This window comes from Vipera ursinii (genome assembly GCF_947247035.1).
Source record: "Vipera ursinii genome assembly, chromosome: 6".
NCBI lineage: Eukaryota > Metazoa > Chordata > Lepidosauria > Squamata > Viperidae > Vipera > Vipera ursinii.
This window is the reverse complement of record NC_139515.1, coordinates 61,982,203-62,004,525: the sequence shown is the minus strand read 5'-3', so window position 1 is coordinate 62,004,525 and position 22,323 is coordinate 61,982,203. Positions and strand designations below refer to the sequence as shown.

The 22,323-nt window shown below is 37.8% G+C and overlaps 1 protein-coding gene across 1 annotated transcript; it reads right to left on the bottom strand.

Annotated features, from left to right (window-relative positions):
* Positions 1–379: 379 nt before the first annotated feature.
* DMC1 (DNA meiotic recombinase 1) lies at positions 380–20,928 on the bottom strand (the record flags this gene model as incomplete). The annotated part of the gene is made up of 13 exons (XM_083366491.1): positions 380–449; positions 1,934–2,050; positions 2,978–3,038; positions 3,557–3,671; positions 4,492–4,565; positions 5,370–5,461; positions 6,197–6,269; positions 7,284–7,325; positions 8,446–8,498; positions 9,293–9,375; positions 16,781–16,927; positions 19,428–19,472; positions 20,872–20,928. The coding sequence occupies 13 exons, from the start codon at positions 20,926–20,928 to the stop codon at positions 380–382; spliced, it is 1,029 nt and encodes a 342-aa protein (XP_083222617.1).
* Between the last annotated feature and the right edge of the window lie 1,395 nt (positions 20,929–22,323).

The following is a 22,323-nucleotide window of genomic DNA, read 5'->3' as shown; positions in this document are numbered from 1 at the left end:
ACATTAAAAGTCCTTGAAGTATTTAAGGATCCGTAAAGCATTTTGAGATATTTTCTATAAAAATGTTTTCAATTCTTATGACCTCTAGACTTTTTCCAGACCTTTAAAACTGCAGTGCATTGGTACTCTAATTCTAGTAGAAATTCCCTGCACAAAATTAGTGCTGTTATGAAAAGGATGGTTACACATGATTGACTTATCCTGTGAACAAAGAAAATATCCTTATCAATATCAAAAGGTAACATTTCTAGCAATCATATTGCTGCCCCTCAAATTTAACTTTTCTAAAGTTGAAATAATAGACATAAGTAACTAGGAACTAAATAACATTTGATATAATTTGATGGGAATCTCCCAGTTGTTTATCACTAAGATCAGCCTACTCTTTAGCATCTCCTATTCCTCCAGCGGTTATTGCAAATGTAGCTTCATTTTCAGGCATTTCAGGACTGGAAAAAAAACAAAAATTCATTCTTTTACTTTCTTTTTGGAATTGTGTAAATAAATAGAACTGGCTGCAGAAATCCAGAAAAACACTATAAAGGTAAAGGTAAAGGTTCCCCCGCACATGCGTGCTAGTCGTTTCTGACTCTAGGGGCTGGTGCTCATCGCCAAAGGCGCACGGAACGCTGTTACCTTCCCACCGTAGTGGTCCCTATTTTTCTACTTGCATTTTTACATGCTTTCGAACTGCTAGGTTGGCAGAAGCTGGGACAAGTAACAGGCGCTCACTCTGTTACGCAGCACTTGGGATTCGACCCGTCAAACTGCTGACCATCTGGTCGACAAGCTCAGCATCCTAACCCACTGAGCCACCGCGTCCCTTAGAAAAACACTAGATGGGGGCAAAAAGTTAGTCTTCTGTATCATTTTGTCCCCATATAGTGGTGGGATTTCTGCACCCCATATCCTATAACCTATACATGAGGGGTCCCCAACCCCCGGGCTGTGGCCTAAGCGACTAAACTCTCATTCTGTATATGGAGGGGAATTGCCTACCCTGCCTCAAAAAAAGGCTTCTGTTTACTTAACAATCCATGTGGTTGCTTAACAACAATCCATGTGGTAGTTAATGAGAACTGAATTGCAGTTGCTAAGTGAAGCAGTCGTGGGTGTCTTGCTTAATGGTTACTATGACTTAACGACCAAAGTTTTGGGCTTAGTTATGGTTGCAAGCCAAGGACTACCTGTATGAAGGTCAATGATAAAAGGATTGTATCGAAAGTTACATTATATTATGCCCCCATCTGCAGAGTTTTATATTACTTTCATATAAACCCCTTGGAGGGGGAAATTTTATCTATGTTTCTCTATTTTTTTTACAATGTTTATGATGGGTGGTGTTTTCAGTTACATTGAGTACCAGACATTGAGATAACCAGTTTGATCTTTGAAACCATACTACTGGTAATGGGTAGCATACAGTTTCTTGAGAAGGATGAACACTTGCTGAAAAAGCAAACATGGGTGGCTACATGTAACAACATGCTTCTGTCCAATGTGTAACAAAGAAGTTAGAGTTGGAGATGTCAGGAGAAGCATAAACATTTAATGCCACAGAATTGGGTTACAAAGAAGTGTGTATCATAAAACAAGAAGTGATAGTGTCAAGTATAAATGGATAATAATTCTCTTCTTGGTATCATTATTATGATTATTATTACTCTGTTGTTTTGCATGTACACTGAGAGCTTATACACTGGAGACAAATTCCTTCACACTTGGCCGAATAAATATTCTATTCTACTGTATTCTATTCTATACAGCAAAGTATACTATAATGTGCTGTCACAAATGACTACATTAAAGTAATTTAGTCATATTTCTGAATTTTTTTACAAACTCATTTAAAAACTAGAACCCAAATAAGATACAATGATAACATAGAATATGTTGAAGTATAGTGTACTGTACCAGTCAGTTTATATATTACCTATCATATATTTTGGCAATACGTAATTCTCCTCTTCCCTTTCGCAAACTAATCCTCGTTGTAGAAGCATGAGCAAGGATATGGCCTCCAATGGGTTTCTTGGGATCAGCCTGAAAGCTACATTAAATAAAGATATAGCTGTTATATTCAAAGTGGGAAATATGGCCCTAAATTCCTGAAAATCTTGAAATAATATTGATATATAGTTTGCCATGAGAAATAACAATATTAACAAATTAACTTTCTTTTAATTATTGTGTGTTTGTCTATATGCCTTTAGATGAGTGTTGCTTCCTTCACACGTTCCTACAGTTTGACCACTATACTAAGCACTCACTTTCTCACTCATTAACTTTATTAATGTTGGACAAAGAGGGGCAAAAACATAAAAAATAATAACCAATCACTTCTCAATTTATAGCACAAAACTGAATCTGAATACAAATGACAATGTGTACAACAGAACTAATGCTTGACAACTAATGCTTTTGACTCAACATTCTTTCCTATTTCTGAAACTGACCCATCAACTACTATCTTTATGCAGGGAACCAGGAACACATCATTTGCAAGTAAGCTCTGGTAGCAAGCTTGCTCTGAACTTAAAAACTAAAAATAATCTGTAACAGGAAAACAAGATACTGTATGAGTCTCGATCCCTTTCAAGATCATTGAAGGAGAATTCCAATTGGTCCAATCTGAGAATCCTCTACTCTAAATGCAAATAACAGCTTTAATAGGAGGACTTTTCTCCACATGAGGCAAGAGAAGTAATTGCATTGTGCCCAGTTTTGCTCAGTAACTTTCATCTCATTTTCCAAAATACTTTTTAACATATGCATTTTAAATATAAAGACCCATTTAAACTACATATCTAGTTTGGACTGTTCAGTCATTTTTCCTATTTAAATTGACATTTAGATGAACTATTTTCCTAGAATCCCTTATTAGTATGGTTCTAAAGCCTTTTTCTATGGTTTAAAATATCATTTAAGAGATCGTATTCATGTGACTTAAGAACAACATTAATAATAATTTGCTTACGTCATGGTTGCTCCAGGATCAGAGGTCATTTGGTTAGTCACAAACACAGCCACATTATATTCTGCAGAAGGAAAATTAGGCCAAAAGGTGCGATAGACATAAAGAGAGAGAAAAAAATATTCTACTAGTATTCTTTCCACAATTTTTTAAAATCATTTCGAATAAACTATGCTTATAAAACTCTCCACAATATGGAAACAGCACAAAGACCAGTTTTAATTACCTATACAGATAAAATAGTATTATGGAAAGTTTTCTAACTTTCAGATGTGTGGACATCAAATCTCCAATTTCCCCATTGCTGAGAATTCTTGCAGTGAAGTATATATATGGTAGATGCCAAGATTGAGAAATACTAGTTAAAAAAACAGCAGTATCAACTTAAACCAGATCATTAAAACCAAATTAAAAGTTGTTGTATAGGTCTAATTAAAAACCAGTGTCCTTGTGCAGAGTAGAAATTTGCAGGAAGTACTAAAAATGCTCCATCTCTTATGTCTGTCAGTCTCACTGGGACTTTCAAAAGAGAAAACAGATTACATAAAATCATGTGTTTAACCTGAGAAATATTTCTCCCACCTTCTGATATTTTCTGAAGTCTTGAGAGCATCTGAGCAAGTTTCTGTTGCCTTTCAGCTAATTCCCCACGACCACTAAAATCCACACGAAACAGTGCCATAATGGAATCTATTATCTGTACATTAAATGTAAAAAAGACATTTGTTCATGAGAATAAGTTATTTAAAAGATTAACATTAATTAAAGGAATTGAAGAATTAGTACTGCTTTATAAAGCCTTAGTAAGGTCACACCTGGAATACTGCATCCAATTTTGGTGACTATATTACAAAAAGATGTTGAGACTTTGGGAAAAGTGTGAAGAAGAGCAACTAAGCAACTAAGGCCTGGAGACTAAAATATATGAAGAACGGTTGCAGGATTTGGGTTTGGCTAGTCCAGAGAAAAGAAGGACTAGAGATGACATGATAGCAGTATACCAGTATTTGAAAGGTTGCCACAAAAAGGAGGTGGTCAACTTATTTTCCAAAGCACCAGAGGGCAGGACAAGAAACAATGGATGGAAATTAGTCAACCTGGAATTAAGAAGAAACTTCCTAACAGTGAGGACAATTAACTAGTGGAATAGCTTGCCATCAGAAATTGTGGGTTCTTCATCACTGGAGGTTTTTAAGAAGAGAGTAGACAAACACTTGTCTGAAATGGTATAAGGCAGGGGTAGGCAACCTCGGCTCTTTTATGACTCATGGACTTCAACTCCCAGAATGCCTGAGCCAGCCAAGCTGGCTCAGGAATTCTGGGAGTTGAAGTCCATGAGTCATAAAAGAGCCGAGGTTGCCTACCCCTGGTATAAGGTCTTCTGCTTGAGTAGGGGGTTGGACTTGAATACTTCCAATGTTCTTTCCAGCTCTATTCTGATTGATTAATTGATTGATTGACTGATTGATTGATTGATTGATTGAAGCATATAATAATCAGGACTATAAAATATATACCAGTAGTTTGAAGATGCCAGGTTCCTCATGGAATTTGCCAGCAACATAATCAAGTAGTTCCATTTGATGCTCACCTTTCAATGAGGAAATAATAATAATAACACTTGTTTTAAATCAGAAAAAAAGTACTTACTAGATAGACCAAGATGTATTGTAGTTGAGTTCTGTTACAACAGACATAACTAAATCTTTAGTATCTTTAGCTCATTATTTTTAAAACATTACTATAAAATAATTCCAAAAGAAGCTAAATACTTAATGAATATTTGAAATCCTCTTGAAAATTCTGCAAAGTATGGTATTTAATATTCATTTCTAGCTCAGGTCACATTAATGTATATATATGCCTAATTATAAATATTGCCTATAATTCTGCAATATTTCCATATAGAAGTCATGTGTAATGTCATGTTCAGACATTTGATGTAACTTACCTAATTTACTTAAGAAGATCTAATTGACTTTGTAAAGCTTGCAAAAATACGGTCTTATCACAATTACTTAAAATAAACATTTAAAAGTTTTTATACAGAATATTAGAAAAGAAAACTAATTAGCTTTATTACATGAATTTCCTTAAGAAAAGAGTCCCCTGTGTGTTATAAACAAACCTCACTGTACAAAATTCATATAGTGCAGTGATATGGTTTCAGGGGAAGGCAATATAAATATTTCTTTCGGGAGGAGAAATAAACTGATAGATACTATGTTCAGATTTGGGGAAATTTTATAACTCAATCTTATGTGAAAAGTACCCTGACTATATTCAAAACAGAAACACAAATTGAAAAATAGACATAATTCCAGTGATAACCCCTTGATGCGTAATTGTTCCTTAAAGTGAACAGGATTTCTGTGCCACCTTGTTGCAATCTTACTAGTATAAGCCCGTGCATACAATACATTGTCAAGAACTGCCTCATGATCTGCATTGAAGCGATCAGCAATGTCACGTAAGCGGTCGGGACGACTGGAGTTGTTTCTTAGTTAAGGTATCTGATTTTTAATTCAGTTCTCAGATATATAGTTGAAGCCCATATATAAAAACAAATATCTCCTCAAAATTGAGCACTTCCAGATGCTAATTTCCCCCTTCCCTTTTAGTAACCATGTTCTTTTAATTGCCAGATGTTACTTGCAAACTAGTCTTGATGCAATGCAAATTTCCCAAACTTACAGGCTAAAAATATATTTGTATTTTTACCTGACTTGAAGGACAAATTAAATTCATGTTCCATTAAACTCATCCTGTGTTTATGTGTTTTCCCATTTTAGTGACTTCTCGCCATATCACCTGCTTTTAAGTTTCTTGCATGTAACATCCTGCCTAACGTAGGGAAGTAAATTAGTTGACACACTGTTTTCACAACTTTGGATTCACCTTGATTGACCACATGAAGATGTTCTCCATGAGTTCCATACTGACAAACCTCATGGTGAAAATGCTTGTGTCTTGAAAATTGGGAGAACAACATATAGAATCCAACTAAGTATTACAATACATTGCAAATGAGTGGCAAATGGGAAGACCTCTCCACTGCATTTCATATAGTAAATTTGTTAGCGTTCACCTTCTCCTGTCTATACATTAAATGTCTCTTCTGCTTATGCTGTACCATAAATTCAAATTTAAAATGTATTTATTAACACTGTATAGGAAATCCTTTCACCGTGTTCAGTCGACATAATAATATATTCAGGATACAATGTGTTTTCTGTGTCAATGAAAATAATCTTCCCTCCTGTATATCCATTTGCTCCTGGAAGTTGGGCTGTCACTAAATGAATAATAATAGTAACAAATTTTCAAATATCCAAAATTGAAGGGTTACTGTCAAAACAATGAATGGATTTTACATTAAATCTCCCTTTTTCTATGGTCTTCTGTATCAAAAGCTCCATGCTATTATGTTAAGTAGGCGTAAACATCAAAATGAAAGAATTTAATTTATTCTAAAATCATTTTAGATGTGGCATTTCCCAGGGTGTATGAATACTAATGGTGGTAAGGCCATCATATAGATTTGTTTCTGTTATTGTATTTTATATTGGCTATATATGTGTATTTTCTTCCTTGTATGTTGTCTTAAATTCTGTACAAATAAATATTTGCAGGTAAAACGGGACTGGAAATATTGCTGCAGCCCTGGATGAAACTGAGAATATTCTAGTGGTATAGGTACTGTTTCCTTCACACCCACCTTGTATAATATGGAAAAATGGAAAACTCTGAGGATGCTGTAAAATGGATGTTGTCAGAAACAATGGAAGAAATCTCATCATATCAAGTATTCTGACCTGTTGACATTCCAGCTGCATACCTAGTATAATCTGCTTAGCCTGGCTGCTCTTCTTTCCACCAGTATGGAGATTCTGATAAAGTTCTGAGCCTGAGCATTTAAAACATTTCTTCTATTGTAATGATTTTGGAAAATACCTCCATGTAGATGATATTGCTAAGAAACATGCCAGACCAAGACTAGAAGGCAGTTCCTATAATTCTTTCTCTCAGAATATGGCTGCTTTAAATACACGGTATATCTCATTTCTTTGTAATGTGGCACCTAGGGACTTGCTTTCATACTAAGGAGTCAGAAAGGCTGAAGGCAGGATTAGTGTTATCCTTACCAAGTAAGAGATACAATCCACCACTGTAAAGAAGAAAGTGATTTCTTCAGCTACTATGATATTTAGAATGTTCACACATTGTATGTGTTTGATTTTAAATACCATCAGCATATTTTTGCATATTGAACATGCAATTTTCAATATAACTATTACTTGTTACATACCACAAAGAGTATGGGAAAGTTGAGTTTTGCCTGTTCGGAATTCTATAAAAACAAAAATTTAAAAAGTGAAATATTGTAAATAAGGGAAGTCTGTCATGCAAGGATACATTAGTTAGTTAGTCCAAAGTTTATTGTTTTTGTTTCAAAGACTAACACAACTACCTCTTTGAAACCGTATCTACTGGCACAAAATCTCCAGTGTTCAGATGAACTCCCTTTTATAGGGATGTATGTATTTATTTAACAGCGTTCCGTGCGCCTTTGGCGTCTAGTCATGCCGGCCACATGACCACGGAAGACGTCCTCGGAGAAACGCTGGCTCTTCGGCTTTGAAATGGAGATGAGCACCGGCCCCTAGAGTCGGAAACGACTAGCACACATGTGCGGGGGAACCTTTACCTTTTTTTATGCATTTATATAAAAACATTATTTATATTCTAACAGAAGGATTGATTGTATTTGCATGATAACATACAGAATGTCATCCGAAAAAAACCACTCAGTAGGGACATTTGATGCAGAGAGGAAAATGGTTTGACAGAAATAGACAGATATGGTTGAAATTCTTGAAGTCTGAGAAAGAAGATAGTATTCAGAAGTGATTTAGATAGTCCTCCTGATTCACTGGGGTATAAGAAGAAAGACTGCAAGATTCTGTTATTGAGTATAGCTTTAGTCATCCTGTGAAGTTGATTTTCAGGTGTGGTCTACCTAGTGGATATCTACCTAGTATATACTTGAAGTTCCACTCAATTCAACTAGAAACTGCATTTATGAAGTGATACAGATTTCAAATATTTAAAAAATATTTACATATTATTAAGATGGTATTAAATCATTTTAATAATGGATTTAAAGGTTTAAAGCAGCTTTCCCAGTTAGGCATGATAAAGATGCTTTAGAATGACTACCACGAAAATTCACAACCCAAATATCTTCAGGGAATTCTACCCAGCCTGAATGGTATCACATTAAGAAAACTGATCTAGATTATAAATTAGTTTATGGTATATCCTGGAATACAAAAAAAGGCATAGCTCTTTCCATTTCTAAAAAGATTATGACTTTTAAATATCTACATACAAATCAAAATACAGTGCCTGTTCAATATACTTACAATTCCTATAGCTTTAGGGAATTATTCCCTAATATTTTCACTAACCTCCAAAGGCTTCTGTGATAGCCATGCTTTCAATCCCACCACCTAGGAGTTTACTGGAAGGAAGAAAAAAACTTAAAATCATGGGATGTATAGGAGTGAGACTGACCAAGCCAGGGAGAGGAGTCAAAGGAGGAATTAATCTGGAATTCCTACATGGACAAAAGAGGGCAAAATCTGACCTCCCCTAGGAATGCCATTGAACCTTATCTAGTCTCATGCAGATTCCTGCCTATAGGCTTGAGCAATAAAACACCTAATTGAACTCCTAAGTGAACTCTTCACACGTGGATCTGATTGCTTGCATCTGACAGAATGGGAGCTGATGGAGTGTGTATCTAGGATGCTAGGAATAATTTATTGCTTAACAGAAAAATGAGATTAAAAATGTAACTTTAACAATACCAAGAGATGGTAGTAAAATCAGTTGTTTACTTGATATGTGATATTACAAAAAAGGGAACTAAAATAGAGTGGATATTAATCAAAATATTCCCTTTTGTTTTTTTCCAGAACTTTATTTATAATCAAAAGAAACCATTTAAATTTATTAAACTTGTACCCCATTACAATCTAGTGATTCTCAGTTGTTTATATAGTATAGTTTGTTCTTTAATAGGCAGACTAGGTATCTTCTGGTCCATTCTCTAACAGTTTTTCATTTTACCTAATAGAAGTGTAATCTCTGGGACTAAGATTACATGTCAGGGGCACTGTTGAATGCTTCATTATTGTACTGGGGAGGCAATAAAGACAGTCAGATGAAACTAAATTAAAATCAAAACAATAACAAAAGTTTAAACATGAAGGAAATGAAAAAATAGGGTTATGGGGCTGACAGTTTACTAACTCGAATTCCTGGCTTCCAGTGGTAATATGGAATACCATCTTTCGCTTCTCACTATACTCAAAAGCAGTCAGAAACCCTGGTTCCTGGGGAAAAAGGTGAAAATGTTTAATATGTCTTGATATCACTGTCATTTAAGATTTGTAAATTGCTTTATACACTGAACAAATAATGCAAATAATAAAAGCAAACAATTATATTATCTTTGATCAAAACTCCTAACCATGTAATAGTGATAGCAGTATATAGGTAGTCCTTGCCTTACAACTATTTAGTGACCGTTCAAAGTTACAACAGCGCTGAAAAAAGGGACTTGACTATTTTTCACATTTAACTGTTGCAGCATCTCTGTAGTCACATGATTAAAATTCAGACATTTGGCAACTGACTCACATTTATGATGGTTGCAGTATCTCAAGGTTATGTGATCACCTTTTGCAACCTTCTGACGAGCAAAGTCATAGGAAAACCAGATTCATTTAACATCTGTGTTACTTACTTAACAACTGCAGTGATTCACTTAACAACTGTGGCAAGGCAAGTCGTAAAATTATTTATCATCATTAAATCTGTATGGGTTTGCACTACGCCAGTGTACAACTTGGGGGGGCCTCCTAGACCGGAAGGGGAGGACTCAAAACCGCTAGCTCGACATGGCCAGTAGGGGGCGCCACTGAATCCAAATTACTTTAGAACAATTTGCAAAAACCAATTTTGTCACAAACTGTCCATTTTAAGAAAAATGGTTAAATGGGGAGAATAGGGGAAAAGTATTAGTACCTGGAGGCTATGGGGGCCTAGACAGGGAACAACAGGGTCTGACTGAGCCTTGGCAAGACCGAATGTGACTGGGTGAATGGACTTCAAGATCTGGGGCTTTGACAGCTGAATAGGGTAGCACTACCCCAGACAGACCTGGTCTGCCACTTGGTTCTCCTGTACTCAGGACTCCTGCTGAAAAAGCAGGTGGCAGGTGGAGCTAGGAGAAGTCTTTGCACAACTTTGGGTTGTGTGTCTGTTGTGGCCTTTTCTGGATCAAGTGTCCCTGCACTCAGTCATTCAAGCCCTGGTCATCTCATGCTTAGACTACTGGAATGTGGTCTAAATGGGGCTACCCTTTGTCGTGGAAAAAACCAATAGAAAAGACAACAGACAGTAACACAAAGACAATTCTTACTTTAAGATTCAGAGGTTTATTTTCTACTAATTTGGAACATAGTATATTAACATAGCATTACTTACATCAATAACCCATTGCAATGAGGACCAAATGGCAATAGCAGATTCCAATAGAACAGCTATAGACCAATGGCTACGAGCCAGACTTTAACCAATATTTTTATTTATTTATTTATTATTTATTAATTTTATTTGTATACCGCCCTTCTCCCGAAGGACTCAGGGCGGTGAACAGGGCAGTACATATTAAAAGACAAAATACCAAAAATAAAAAAGATTAAACAAAATGCCCACGAATAAGTTAAAACACATTTAAAAAGTAGGTTAAAACACATTAATAAAACCCAACCCCATCCCATCAGGCCAGGCCAGCTTGTTCGAAGAGGTAAGTTTTTATACTTTCCTTCTACCTACCACCCACTCATAATTTTTGCTTTGCACTGGCAGTTCCCATCTGATACTTCTATGCATCTGCTACTTTCTCTTCCTCTTTTCCTACAGTTAAAATATGTAAGTTTCAAATATATATAGAATTACATACTTTGCAATATATATTTCTACAGAGCTCAGCAGATTGCAAATAGCACATTCTTATTGTGACACAGCATAAAGTTCAAAGTTAAAGCTTTAAATCACAATTATGGAGCCTATTTTATGTTTGCTCATTCCTATCCTATTAGATGCTAAGGGGCTATATTTTTTATTTCCCACAGTCCCCACTTCTTGTCCATAAGGACAACACACATAATCAGTAAACAATACGTAAAAAGCAAATCACATCCTTCATTTAAGATTAAGTAGGAAAACTACTGTAATTAGTAGGCGTTACAGTTACAAAGAAAGGGACGCGGTGGCTCAGTGGGTTAGGACGCTGAGCTTGTCGATCAGATGGTCGGCAGTTTGGCAGGTCGAATCCCGAGTGCCGCGTAACAGAGTGAGCGCCTGTTACTTGTCCCAGCTTCTGCCAACCTAGCAGTTCGAAAGCACGTAAAAAATGCAAGTAGAAAAATAGGGACCACTACGGTGGGAAGGTAACAGCGTTCCGTGCGCCTCTGGCGTCTAGTCATGCCGGCCACATGACCACGGAGACGTCCTCGGACAAGCGCTGGCTCTTCGGCTTTGAAACGGAGATGAGCACCGGCCCCTAGAGTCGGAAACGACTAGCACGCATGTGCGGGGGAACCTTTACCTTTACCTTTACCTTACAGTTACAAAGGAAATAAAATGCTTTAAGCAGACCGAAAAGTAGAGGATCTGCGCATAGGAGCGTTATTAAGATCACCTGCAAGCAAGGCAACATAAGTAGGATCCTCTGCAGCTGAGGTGACCGCTGAATGCACAGAAGACCTAGCAGAGGGAGGCCGAAAGCTAGCTGAATGTAAAGAGGGAGAACTGGACAAAGAATTGACGGGAAGGCAAGACGAGCAGCAGCAGCAGCATGGGCACTAACCGTCATAATGGGTACTGGAGAGGAGATAGGAACAGCAGAAGAAATGCATCTCTTCTTAACTATGTAAAAAATCAGATATAGAAGTAAAAGGACAAAAAGAACAGATAGCAAAAAGAACATAATCTGGCCTCCCAGACCAGAAAACATTTTAGAAAAGGCCCTAAAAAACCTATGTCATTAAAATCGCCAAAAGGAGAAAGGGGTCCATCTTTGTAATTCTGTACTGCTTGCTGTATTTTAGCAATATTACGGAATAGACCACTGTTGCCATCAGGAATGTAAACACAACATGATGAACCCACAAGCTTACATACACCTCCTTCATTGGCTAAAATATAATCAAGAGCCAAACGATTCTGCAAAACAGTTGTGCGAACTGCAGTGAGTTCAGAACCAATAATGTCCAAGCTGGAAGTAGTGGTGTTAGCCAATGTTTACAACAGGACAGAGAATCGTTTGCATTCTTCCCATACCATATTAATGCCTAATTGGGTAATACAGTGCAAGTCAGTGTCAAATCTTAGTGCTTTTTGCTAGTTTTTCTGAGGAGCGAGAAAAGAGAAAAGAAGTATCAAACCAAAACCAGGAAAGTGGACCATGGACTTCATTTTTTACGCGGACACATGGCAAGGGATGGGCTGCACTTCACAAAAATGGAAAAATGTACTCGGAAAAAGACTGGCCCAACTCATTAGAAGGGCTTTAAATTAAAATTGAGGGGGAAGGGTGACCAATCAGCAGAATTTCTAGAACACAAAACCAAACATAAATCCCAAGAAAACAAATCAAACAAAGAGGTAGGGAGTGATGAGAAAAAAGAAAAAATCAAACAATCAGGAGATCCAGGAAACATACCCATGGACAGACATAAAAAGTCTTAAATGTTTATATACTAATGCTCAAAGCTTGAAGAACAAACAGGGTGAACTAGAAGCAATAGTACACAAGGTTGGGTGTGACATAGTTGGAATAGACAACATCACCACCAGATGGATTTGTAGCTGGCTGACAAACCATACTCAACAAGTAGTCCTCAATGGTACTACATCCACATGGAGACAAGTAAGCAGTGGGGTACCACAAGGCTCCGTCTTAGGCCCAGTGCTCTTCAATATCTTCATCAATGACTTAGATGAGGGAATAGAAGGGGAACTAAGCAAATTTTCAGATGACAGTAACCTGGCAAGAATAGCTAACACCCCAGAAGACAAGCTCATGATTCAAAAAGATCTTGACAAACTTAATCAATGGGCCCTATCCAACAAAATAAGTTTTAATGTGGAGAAAAGCAAAGTTTAACATTTAGGCAGGAAAAATAAAAAAATTAAGTACAGATTAAGTGAGACCTGGTTCAAAAACAGTAACCGTGAGAGGGACATTTGAGTTCTAGTGGATGATCACTTGACTATGAGCCAGCAGTTTGCAGCAGTAGCCAAAAAAGCTAATACAATCCTCGGTTGAATAAACAGAGGCATAGAATCAAGATCACATGAAGTATTAATACCGCTTTATAAAATCCTAGTGAGACCACACCTGGAATATTGCAACCAGTTTTGGTCACCATACTACAAAAGAGATGTTGAGACTTTGGAAAAAGTGTGAAGAAGAACAACTAAGCAACTAAGGCCTGGAGATTAAAACATATGAAGAACAGTTGCAGGATTTGGGTTTGGCTAGTCCAGAGAAAAGAAGGACTAGAGATGACATGATAGCAGTATTTCAGTATTTGAAAGGTTGCCACAAAGAGGAGGTGGTCAAATTATTTTCCAAAGCAACAGAGGGTAGGACAAGAAACAATGGATGGAAACTAATCGAGGAGAGAAGCAACCTGGAATTAAGGAGAAAATTCCTAACAGTGAGGACAATTAACCAGTGGAACAGCTTGCCTCCAGAAATCATGGGTGCTCCATTACTGGAGGTTTTTAAGAAGAGACTAGACAGTCACTTGTCTGAGATGGTATCGGTTCTATTGCTAGAGCGGGGAGCTGGACTAGAAGATCTCCAAGGTCCCTTCCAGATTCTATTCTATTCTATTCTATTCTATTCTATTCTATTCTATTCTATTCTATTCTATTCTATTCTATTCTATTCTATTCTATTCTATTCTATTCTAAATGCTTGCCTAGAAAATGTGGTATATTCAAGTTTAGTGAGTCACATACAGATAGTCCTTGACTTATGACTAGTTGCTTAGTGATCATTCAAAATTATGATGGATCTCCCCGGCGGAATTTACAACCTAGATTTAAAGTTCCAATGGCCAAACACACACATACACCCATCTGCAGTTATGTGATTGTGTTCTTTTTGTATGTTTTTCCGAAAACCAGCATTTACTTCTAGTTTTTTGCAAAACTAGTCCCTAGAGAGCCATTGGTTTGCTTAATGACTGTGGTGTTTACTTAATGACCACCACAAAAAAGCAATTAAATCTGCTTGGTCACATGGATGACCTAATTTACAACCATCACAAATTACGACCATATTGGAGAGGCTTCATTAGTATTGTAACTCGATTAAACAATACTTATTAGTGTTTTAGTTATTGTAAATTCTATAAATACAGATATGTTGGTTATTACTACTGTAATATTTATATTAATTGTTTCTATAGTATAATGAATGAGTGAGAAATGTTGGAAAAAGCAGAGAATGGGCAAAAGTCATCAAAAAGTTACAAACAACAACATAAAATGAATGATCTCTGGAGGGCTAGGGACAGGGGTTGCTCCTCTCTCCTGGTCCTATTAGATCTCTCAGCGGCGTTCGATACCATCGACCATGGTATCTTACTGCGGCGTCTCAGGGGGCTGGGAGTGGGAGGCACCGTTTTATGGTGGTTCTCCTCCTACCTCCAGGGCCGCTCGCAGTCAGTGTTGACAGGAGGGCAGAGATCCGCCCCGAGGTCTCTCATTTGTGGAGTCCCTCAGGGGTCGGTTCTCTCGCCTCTCCTGTTCAACATCTATATGAAGCCGCTGGGCGAGATCATTCGTGGTTTTGGGGTGGGGTATCACCAGTACGCTGATGATACCCAACTTTTTCTTTCCACCCCGAACCAACCCAGTGATGCCCTCTCCGTGATGTCCCGATGCCTGGAGGCGGTTCAGGTCTGGATGGGGAGAAACAGGCTTCGTCTCAATCCCGCCAAGACTGAGTGGCTGTGCATATCGGCATCTCGGGTTAACCAAGTTATTCCATCCTTAATGATGGGGGGTGAGGTGTTACCCCCCGTCGATAGGGCTCGCAACTTGGGCGTCCTCCTGGATTCACGGCTCAATTTTGAAGATCACATAGGAGCCGTGACCAGGGGGGCTTTTGCCCAGGTTCGCCTGGTGCGCCAGTTGCGTCCCTATCTGGACCGAGACGCCCTACGCACAGTTACTCATGCGCTTGTGACCTCCCGTTTGGACTACTGTAACGCTCTCTACATGGGGCTGCCCTTGAAGACCACTCGGAGGCTTCAACTGGTGCAGAATGCGGCCGCGCGAGTTGTAATGGGGGCTTCCCGATACTCCCATGTAACACCTCTACTCCGTGAGCTGCATTGGCTTCCGGTTGCCCTCCGGGTGAAATTCAAGGTGCTGGTTATCACCTATAAAGCCCTACATGGCCTGGGTCCGGGATATCTGAGGGAACACCTGCTGCCGGCATCAAATGCCCTTCGCCCAGTGCGCTCCCACAGGGAGGGTCTGCTCAGGGTCCCGCCGGTAAGAGACTGCCGGCGGGTGACACCCAGGGATAGGGCCTTCTCGGTGGGAGCGCCTGCCCTCTGGAACCAGCTGCCAGTGGAGCTGAGAACTGCCCCCGACCTTCGATCATTCCGCCGGGGCCTGAAGACCTGGCTCTTTGAGCTCTCGGGCCCAGACTGAGGAGGAATTTTAATTTGGGGTTCTTTTTAACTGACTACAGGGTTAATTTAATATTTTTTAATTTGGTTCTTAATTTTTGTATTTTGGATTTTTAATTCCCTGTAAACCGCCCTGAGTCCTCAGGGAATAGGGCGGTATATAAATATAACTAAATAAATAAATAAAATAAATAAAAAAATAGGATCAGTTGGAAAACTGGAAATCAGAACTAATGGGAAAACTCAAGGCCAAGAAGATAATACTGTAATAACAACTTTGAGATTCCCAAGAAAATGGCTGAAAAATGGCTAAGGAAAAAGAAAATGGCTAAAGTGTAGCTAAGAAATTCATTAAAACTTACAATTAATCAAATTCCAAGGGACCAACATATGTCACATAAAAATTTCATCCAATGTTGCCAAACAGGAAATAAAAATTCATTATAGTCATTGTTCATTTGTAATCACTGTCCATAGATTATTTGTTTTCAGAAGTGCTTCTCTTAGAATATATTGATTATACCTGTTTAACTGGTTTTAAATTATATTGAAAGTAATGAAGACTTTTATATATAGGTAGTCCTCCACTTATGGCAACAACTGAGCCCAAAATTTCTATTGCTAAGCGAGATATTTGTTAAATGAATTTTGCCCCATTTTGCGACCTTTTGTGCCAAAGTTGTTAAGTGAATCACTGCAACATGGTTGTTAAGGGAATATAGCTTTCCTATTGACTTTGTTTGTCAAAAGGCTGCAAAGGATGAGCATATGATCCCGGGACACTGCAACCATCATAAACATGAACCAGTTGCCAAGCATCCGAATTTTGATTATGTGACCATGGGGATGCTGCAACAGTTGTAAGAGCGAACAATGGTTGTAAGTTATTGTTTTCAGTGCTGTTGTACCTTTGAACAGTCACTAAATGAACAGTTGTAAGTTGAGAACTATCTACATTCTCAGGCTTCCAGTGAGAAATAATTACAAAGAAAATCTTGAGGGATAATTTGCTTACTATAAGTTTGTTGGCTGCTTCTTTTATCTTCTCTACTTTGGCTTCAGAAAGTCCCTTCACATTACATAATGCCCGCTTAGTTGTCATCTGAATCCCTTTGATTGTGCAAATTCCTACTGATTTTAGCTTCTTAATATCTGCTACATTCTATGAAGAAAATAAATATGGTCTAAAGTAGTGATATTAATAAAATTTTATATTTGAAAACTTAACCATATTTTTATCAAAATGAGAAGAATTTGTGGTAATGCTGGTAATAATTTATTTTAAAATATATATTTTTATTAATTAAGTAAAAATTAAGAAAAAATAAAACAAAGGAAAAAGGAAAGGAAGAGATCCATAGCATAATTTCAATCTTATGTTATCTTAATCTTTAAAATTAATATTATTATTACTGTTGTATAAGCTTTACATGGATGTCAGGGTTTAAATGAACAGTCAAAAGGTGAGACTTGATATAGTGATTTTTTAAAAATGGGAAAATGTGTCTTTAAAAAAAAATCAAGCATTTGTTCTTTTTCCCCCTCTTTTTTTTCCTGGTAATGATTGGTTTTTGTATAGCATTCACTATATGATAATCATGAATGCAGCATTATGTCCCTCACTACAAGGGGGAAGTAAAACCAATTAGCAACTCAGAATATAGAACAAAACCAACCTCAAATATTGGAATTCCCCTTTTGCAATCAATTATAAGAGCAATGAATTTATTGCAAAAGAAAAAAAAACAAGGTACCTAGCAAGGCTCTTATAATAACATCTTGTAGCCAGGATGTTATTACGAAGAACACCTTTTCTCATAAGGCCACTTATCTCAATTTAGTAGACTTGGGATGGGGTACATACTATACTGATTTATGCTGGATTATATTATTTTAAGTATATTTGGTAATTACCCTAGTGAGATTTTTAAAGCCAGTTTTAAGGAATATACATTGAATTCAAATGGTGGCTTTATAAACCAGGATCCTCCAACTAAATATTACTTTGTAGATGTTTTGGTAGCAAACACCCCAAAAAATCATCCCTATGTGTGGGAATTAAAATAGTCCAACACATCAGGAAAATACTAATTAGATTGCTGATACCACATTGGCTGCTGTGGCAATATTAGCATGTTAAGAGATAGACCTGAAATTAGTTCAAGTCATATTGAAAAGAGTAATTTTCCTTTCTCAAAATTCAGGATATGACAATCATGTCTTAATAGAGGGTAATCCAACCTAATAAGAGTTTACCAACAGTGAGATATAGGAATATTAAGCAGATGAGAGATTTTGCATTTGGAAGTCAGGAATATACTATAAATCTGAAAATAATCCTAGTTAGACAGATGACAGACTAGCTCCTTGTGAAAGCATTCCTAATTTGTATGTTATGTTTATATTAGCTACATAGTAAAGGCCATGTGCTATAACAATATGTACAAGCTGTGTTTTCCAAGTTCTTGAATACAACTTATTTTCGGTCAAGAGCTATATTCCTTTGTAGGTAATCCATTGCTTTCCAAGGCCAAATACTGGTGGAGATTGTTGACATCTTCAGCACCATTTATTTTTTCTAAGTTCACATATTTATGAACCCTAAGTATTTGGTCTATTAAGATAATTACTATAGAGGATTATAATTTGTATCTCAGTTGCAGGGTAAATACTTCATAGGTATCTTCAATGTTTATTTTTTTCTGACAGAGGCAAAACTCTTTGTTCTGAAATGATATAGCGCCAGAATCTATCTATCTATCTATCTATCTATCTATCTATCTATCTATCTATCTATCTATCTATCTTCCTTCCTTCCTTCCTTCCTTCCTTCCTTCCTTCCTTCCTTCCTTCCTTCCTTCCTTCCTTCCTTCCTAAACTTCTTTACAGCCCATCTCCCTCATAGAGGTGATACATCTAAATTTATATACAAATTTAGTAGACAAAGGGTTTGTACTTTGTAAATATTCTTTGGAGTGATGTCTTGCGTCTTGTCAGCCTAATCTTGCCAACACCAGGTGAAACCAGTGCTGCAGATTTCATCCCTCTTCCACCAATAAATGTGTGCAGGAGGCAAAGTTATAATCCTATATGCATAGGTTCACTGCTATAATCCATACATCAAAAAAGGCCTGGTCAGGAAAAGACAGTTTTATCTAATAGTTAAGGTGCCAGGCTAGAAACCAGGAGACTGTGAGTTCTAGTCCCACCTTAGGCATGAAAGCTGTCTTCAGTTATTTATAAAAAATGTGGTTTTTAAAAAAATCTAATACGTAAATAATTACTTGCCTTAAAATATGATATTCCCTTTACAATATTTATTTATATCAAGTATTCTTTCTCACACCAGCCATTCTCTCCCTCTCACACACAAACCACTTTCACAAAGATAAGATAAAGGCAAACATATGCACAACCTCCTCCTTTAGTACAAATAGAAGAAGAAAAAGTTTTAAGATAAATATAAGTGAAAACAATAAAAGAGACAGAAAGAATCATGTTTATGTGTATCAAAAGGGTTTACATCTATTGAGAAAACATACATTTTTGTTCTCGTTATGATATTGTAATTTTATATCGGGCTTTTCAAATTAGAATAAAAATGTAGGTTGGCTTCCCTCAACTGAATAACCAGATGTGGATTAATCCCTGAATGTACTTACAATTCCATGCTTCTGTAACAGATCAATGTCCTGGAAAAATGATTCCTGTAGCATGAGGACAGAATATTGGTTATTTTATTTATTTACATATTTATATTCATATTTTTAAACTGCTCATCTCCCCCAGAGAGGGATTCTTCACAGAGTACAATAAACTATAACCTATAAATAAAACCTTGTATAAAATTTAAATTACAGTAAAAACTTTTAAAATTATAGAATAATGACAAACACCAAAAGGGAAAAAAGAAAAAAAAATCCTAAGATGGTGATGCCAAGATGGTTTTTACAGATGTGTGTATGGAGAAGGGGGGTTCTCATGGGACTAGCCAGCACCACAGTTACATGTTCTTCTGTGCCTCCCACTCAAGGCTGCAGAGCCAAGTTTTAGCCCCATTACAGAAAGTCAAAATACTGGGGGGTTGGTTTCCTTACCTCTGGCAATAGGATGTTCCATAAAACAGGGGCAGTGGCCAAGAAGGCTTTCTTCCTAGACCCTGCCAATCAAAATTCTTTCACTGCTGGGGCCTACAGTGTACCTTCTCTGCCTGACTGAGTGAGACAGGCTGATGAGATGAGGTGAAGCTGGTTCTGTAGGTAATTTGGTCCTATGCCATGTAGGGCTTATAGGTGATGACCAATACCTTGAATGGGACTCAGAAGAAAACAGATACCCAGTGCAATTCATGGAGCAAGTGTATTATATATGCCCTTCTTTGGGCACTTGATATGGCCCATAGGGCCACACTCTGCACCAGTGAAACTTCCAAATACATTTCAGGGATAGCCCCATGTAGAGCACATTGCAGCAGTCCAATTGAGAGATGACCAGGGCATGAATGACTGAACATAGAAAGGCATAATTGGTGCACAATGTGGAATTGGGCAAAGGCACTCCTGGCCATAGCTGCCACCTGCTTTTGAGCAAGAGTTGCAAGTCCAAGAGGACCCCACAGGTTATGCACCAGGTCTGACTGGGGTAGTGCAACTCCATCCAAGGCCAGGGATAATAAATTCCTGGAAACAGAATGGACCACCTACTCCATCTTACTAGGGTTCAGTTAAGTCTGTTGTGACCCATCCAGACTTCCACAGCATTCAGGCATTGTGAAAGGACATCCACTCCAGCACTCACTTCACCAGATATGGAGATATATAATTGGGTATCATCCACATATTAATAATATCTCATCCCGGACGATCTCACCCAGTCGTTTCATGTATATGTTGAAAAAGAGCACCAAGCCCTGTGGCACCCCACAAAGGAGCCATGAACTGGACTTTTCACTTCCTATCAGTACCAATTGGGACTGGTCTTGGAGGAAGGACAGGAAACAGCACAAAACTGTGCTGCCCAACCTCAACTTCTGAAGTTGACCCAAAAGGATACCATGGTCAATAGCTTACATTGAAAATTACTACTGAACCAAATATACTTCCATACCTCTTCATCTTGGTATCCTAGTTCTTCCTGTACAACTTGGTCTTCTAGAGATTTCATTGTGAAAACAGAACTAATAGAATTCAGTCAGTGCTGCAGAAATCAATTCAATATTGCTAAAAAGCATAAATAAGGTAATTATTTTATGAATTTTTGATGTTTACCATATTATGCTAGTCTAGAGGGGGCTATGTAGATTGCTGAAATACATAAACTCAGATAAATTTCATTCAAAAATAAATATACCATCCACTACTACAGTGATCTGAGCTTTGAATCATTGATTTAAATCCTTTCCAAGTAGAAGATTCAAAAGGAGAAAAAATTAATTTTTTTAAAAGAAGACCAAATAAAAGAGGTGGAGTTGCACTACATATAAGAAATAACTACATCTCTACAGAAATGGAGCACAACAATGATAAAAACTGTCTTGAATGCATTTCAGTCAATATAAAAGTGGGGGGGGAAAATGACATTGCCATAGGTCACAGGTCTGCAACCCGCGGCTCCGGAGCCGCATGCGGCTCTTTAGCCATCTCCTGTGGCTCCCAGTCCTCTGCCATGTGCAGTCCCCCCCCAAAAAAAGTGGGACTAAAAAAGTTCAACCAATCAATTCAAATATGCAGGGTAGGTGCATATCTCGCCTTGGCTCCACCCTTCAGTCAAACCCTGTTCTGCGCATGCGCGCATGTACGCACATGCGCACACATTTTTTGCGGCTCCCAGTTTTTCCTTTTGTGAGAGAACCGGTTCCGAGTGGCTCTTTCACTGTTTCAGGTTGCTGACCCCTGCCATAGGTGTATACTATAGGCCAACCAACCAAACAAGGGAAATAGATGAATTTAGAATAGAATAGAGCTGGAAGAAACCTTGGAGGTCTTCTAGTCCAGCCCCCTGCTAAAGCAGAAGAACCTATACCATCTCAGACAAGTGACTGTCCAGTCTCTTCTTAAAAATCTCCAGTGATGGAGCACCCACAATTTCTGAGGGCAAGCTGTTCCACTGGTTAATTGTTCTCACTGTTAGGAAGTTTCTACTTAATTCCAAGTTGCTTCTCTCTTTGACCAGTTTCCAACCATTGTTGGATCAATAGGAAAAAAAGTGGCATTGCCATAGGGGTATACTACAGGCTACCCAACCAATCAGAAGACTTAGATGGACTCTTTGCCAACCAGTTAATAAATGTATGTAGGAAGCATACCACAGTAGTAATGGGAGACTTCAACTACCCAAATATCAGCTTGGAGAGAAACTCTGCAGTGAGCGGGAGATCAAACAGATTCCTAACCAACTTACCCAACAACTTTGTCATCCAAAAGGTAGAGGAGGGAACAAGAAGTAAAACTATACTGGACCTAGATTGTATGTCCGGTCTGCAGATGGTTGGTTCTGTTCTTTTGAGAATAGAATCTCCTATTACCAATGCTCGCCTTCCTTTTTTGGGGGGGTGGGGTG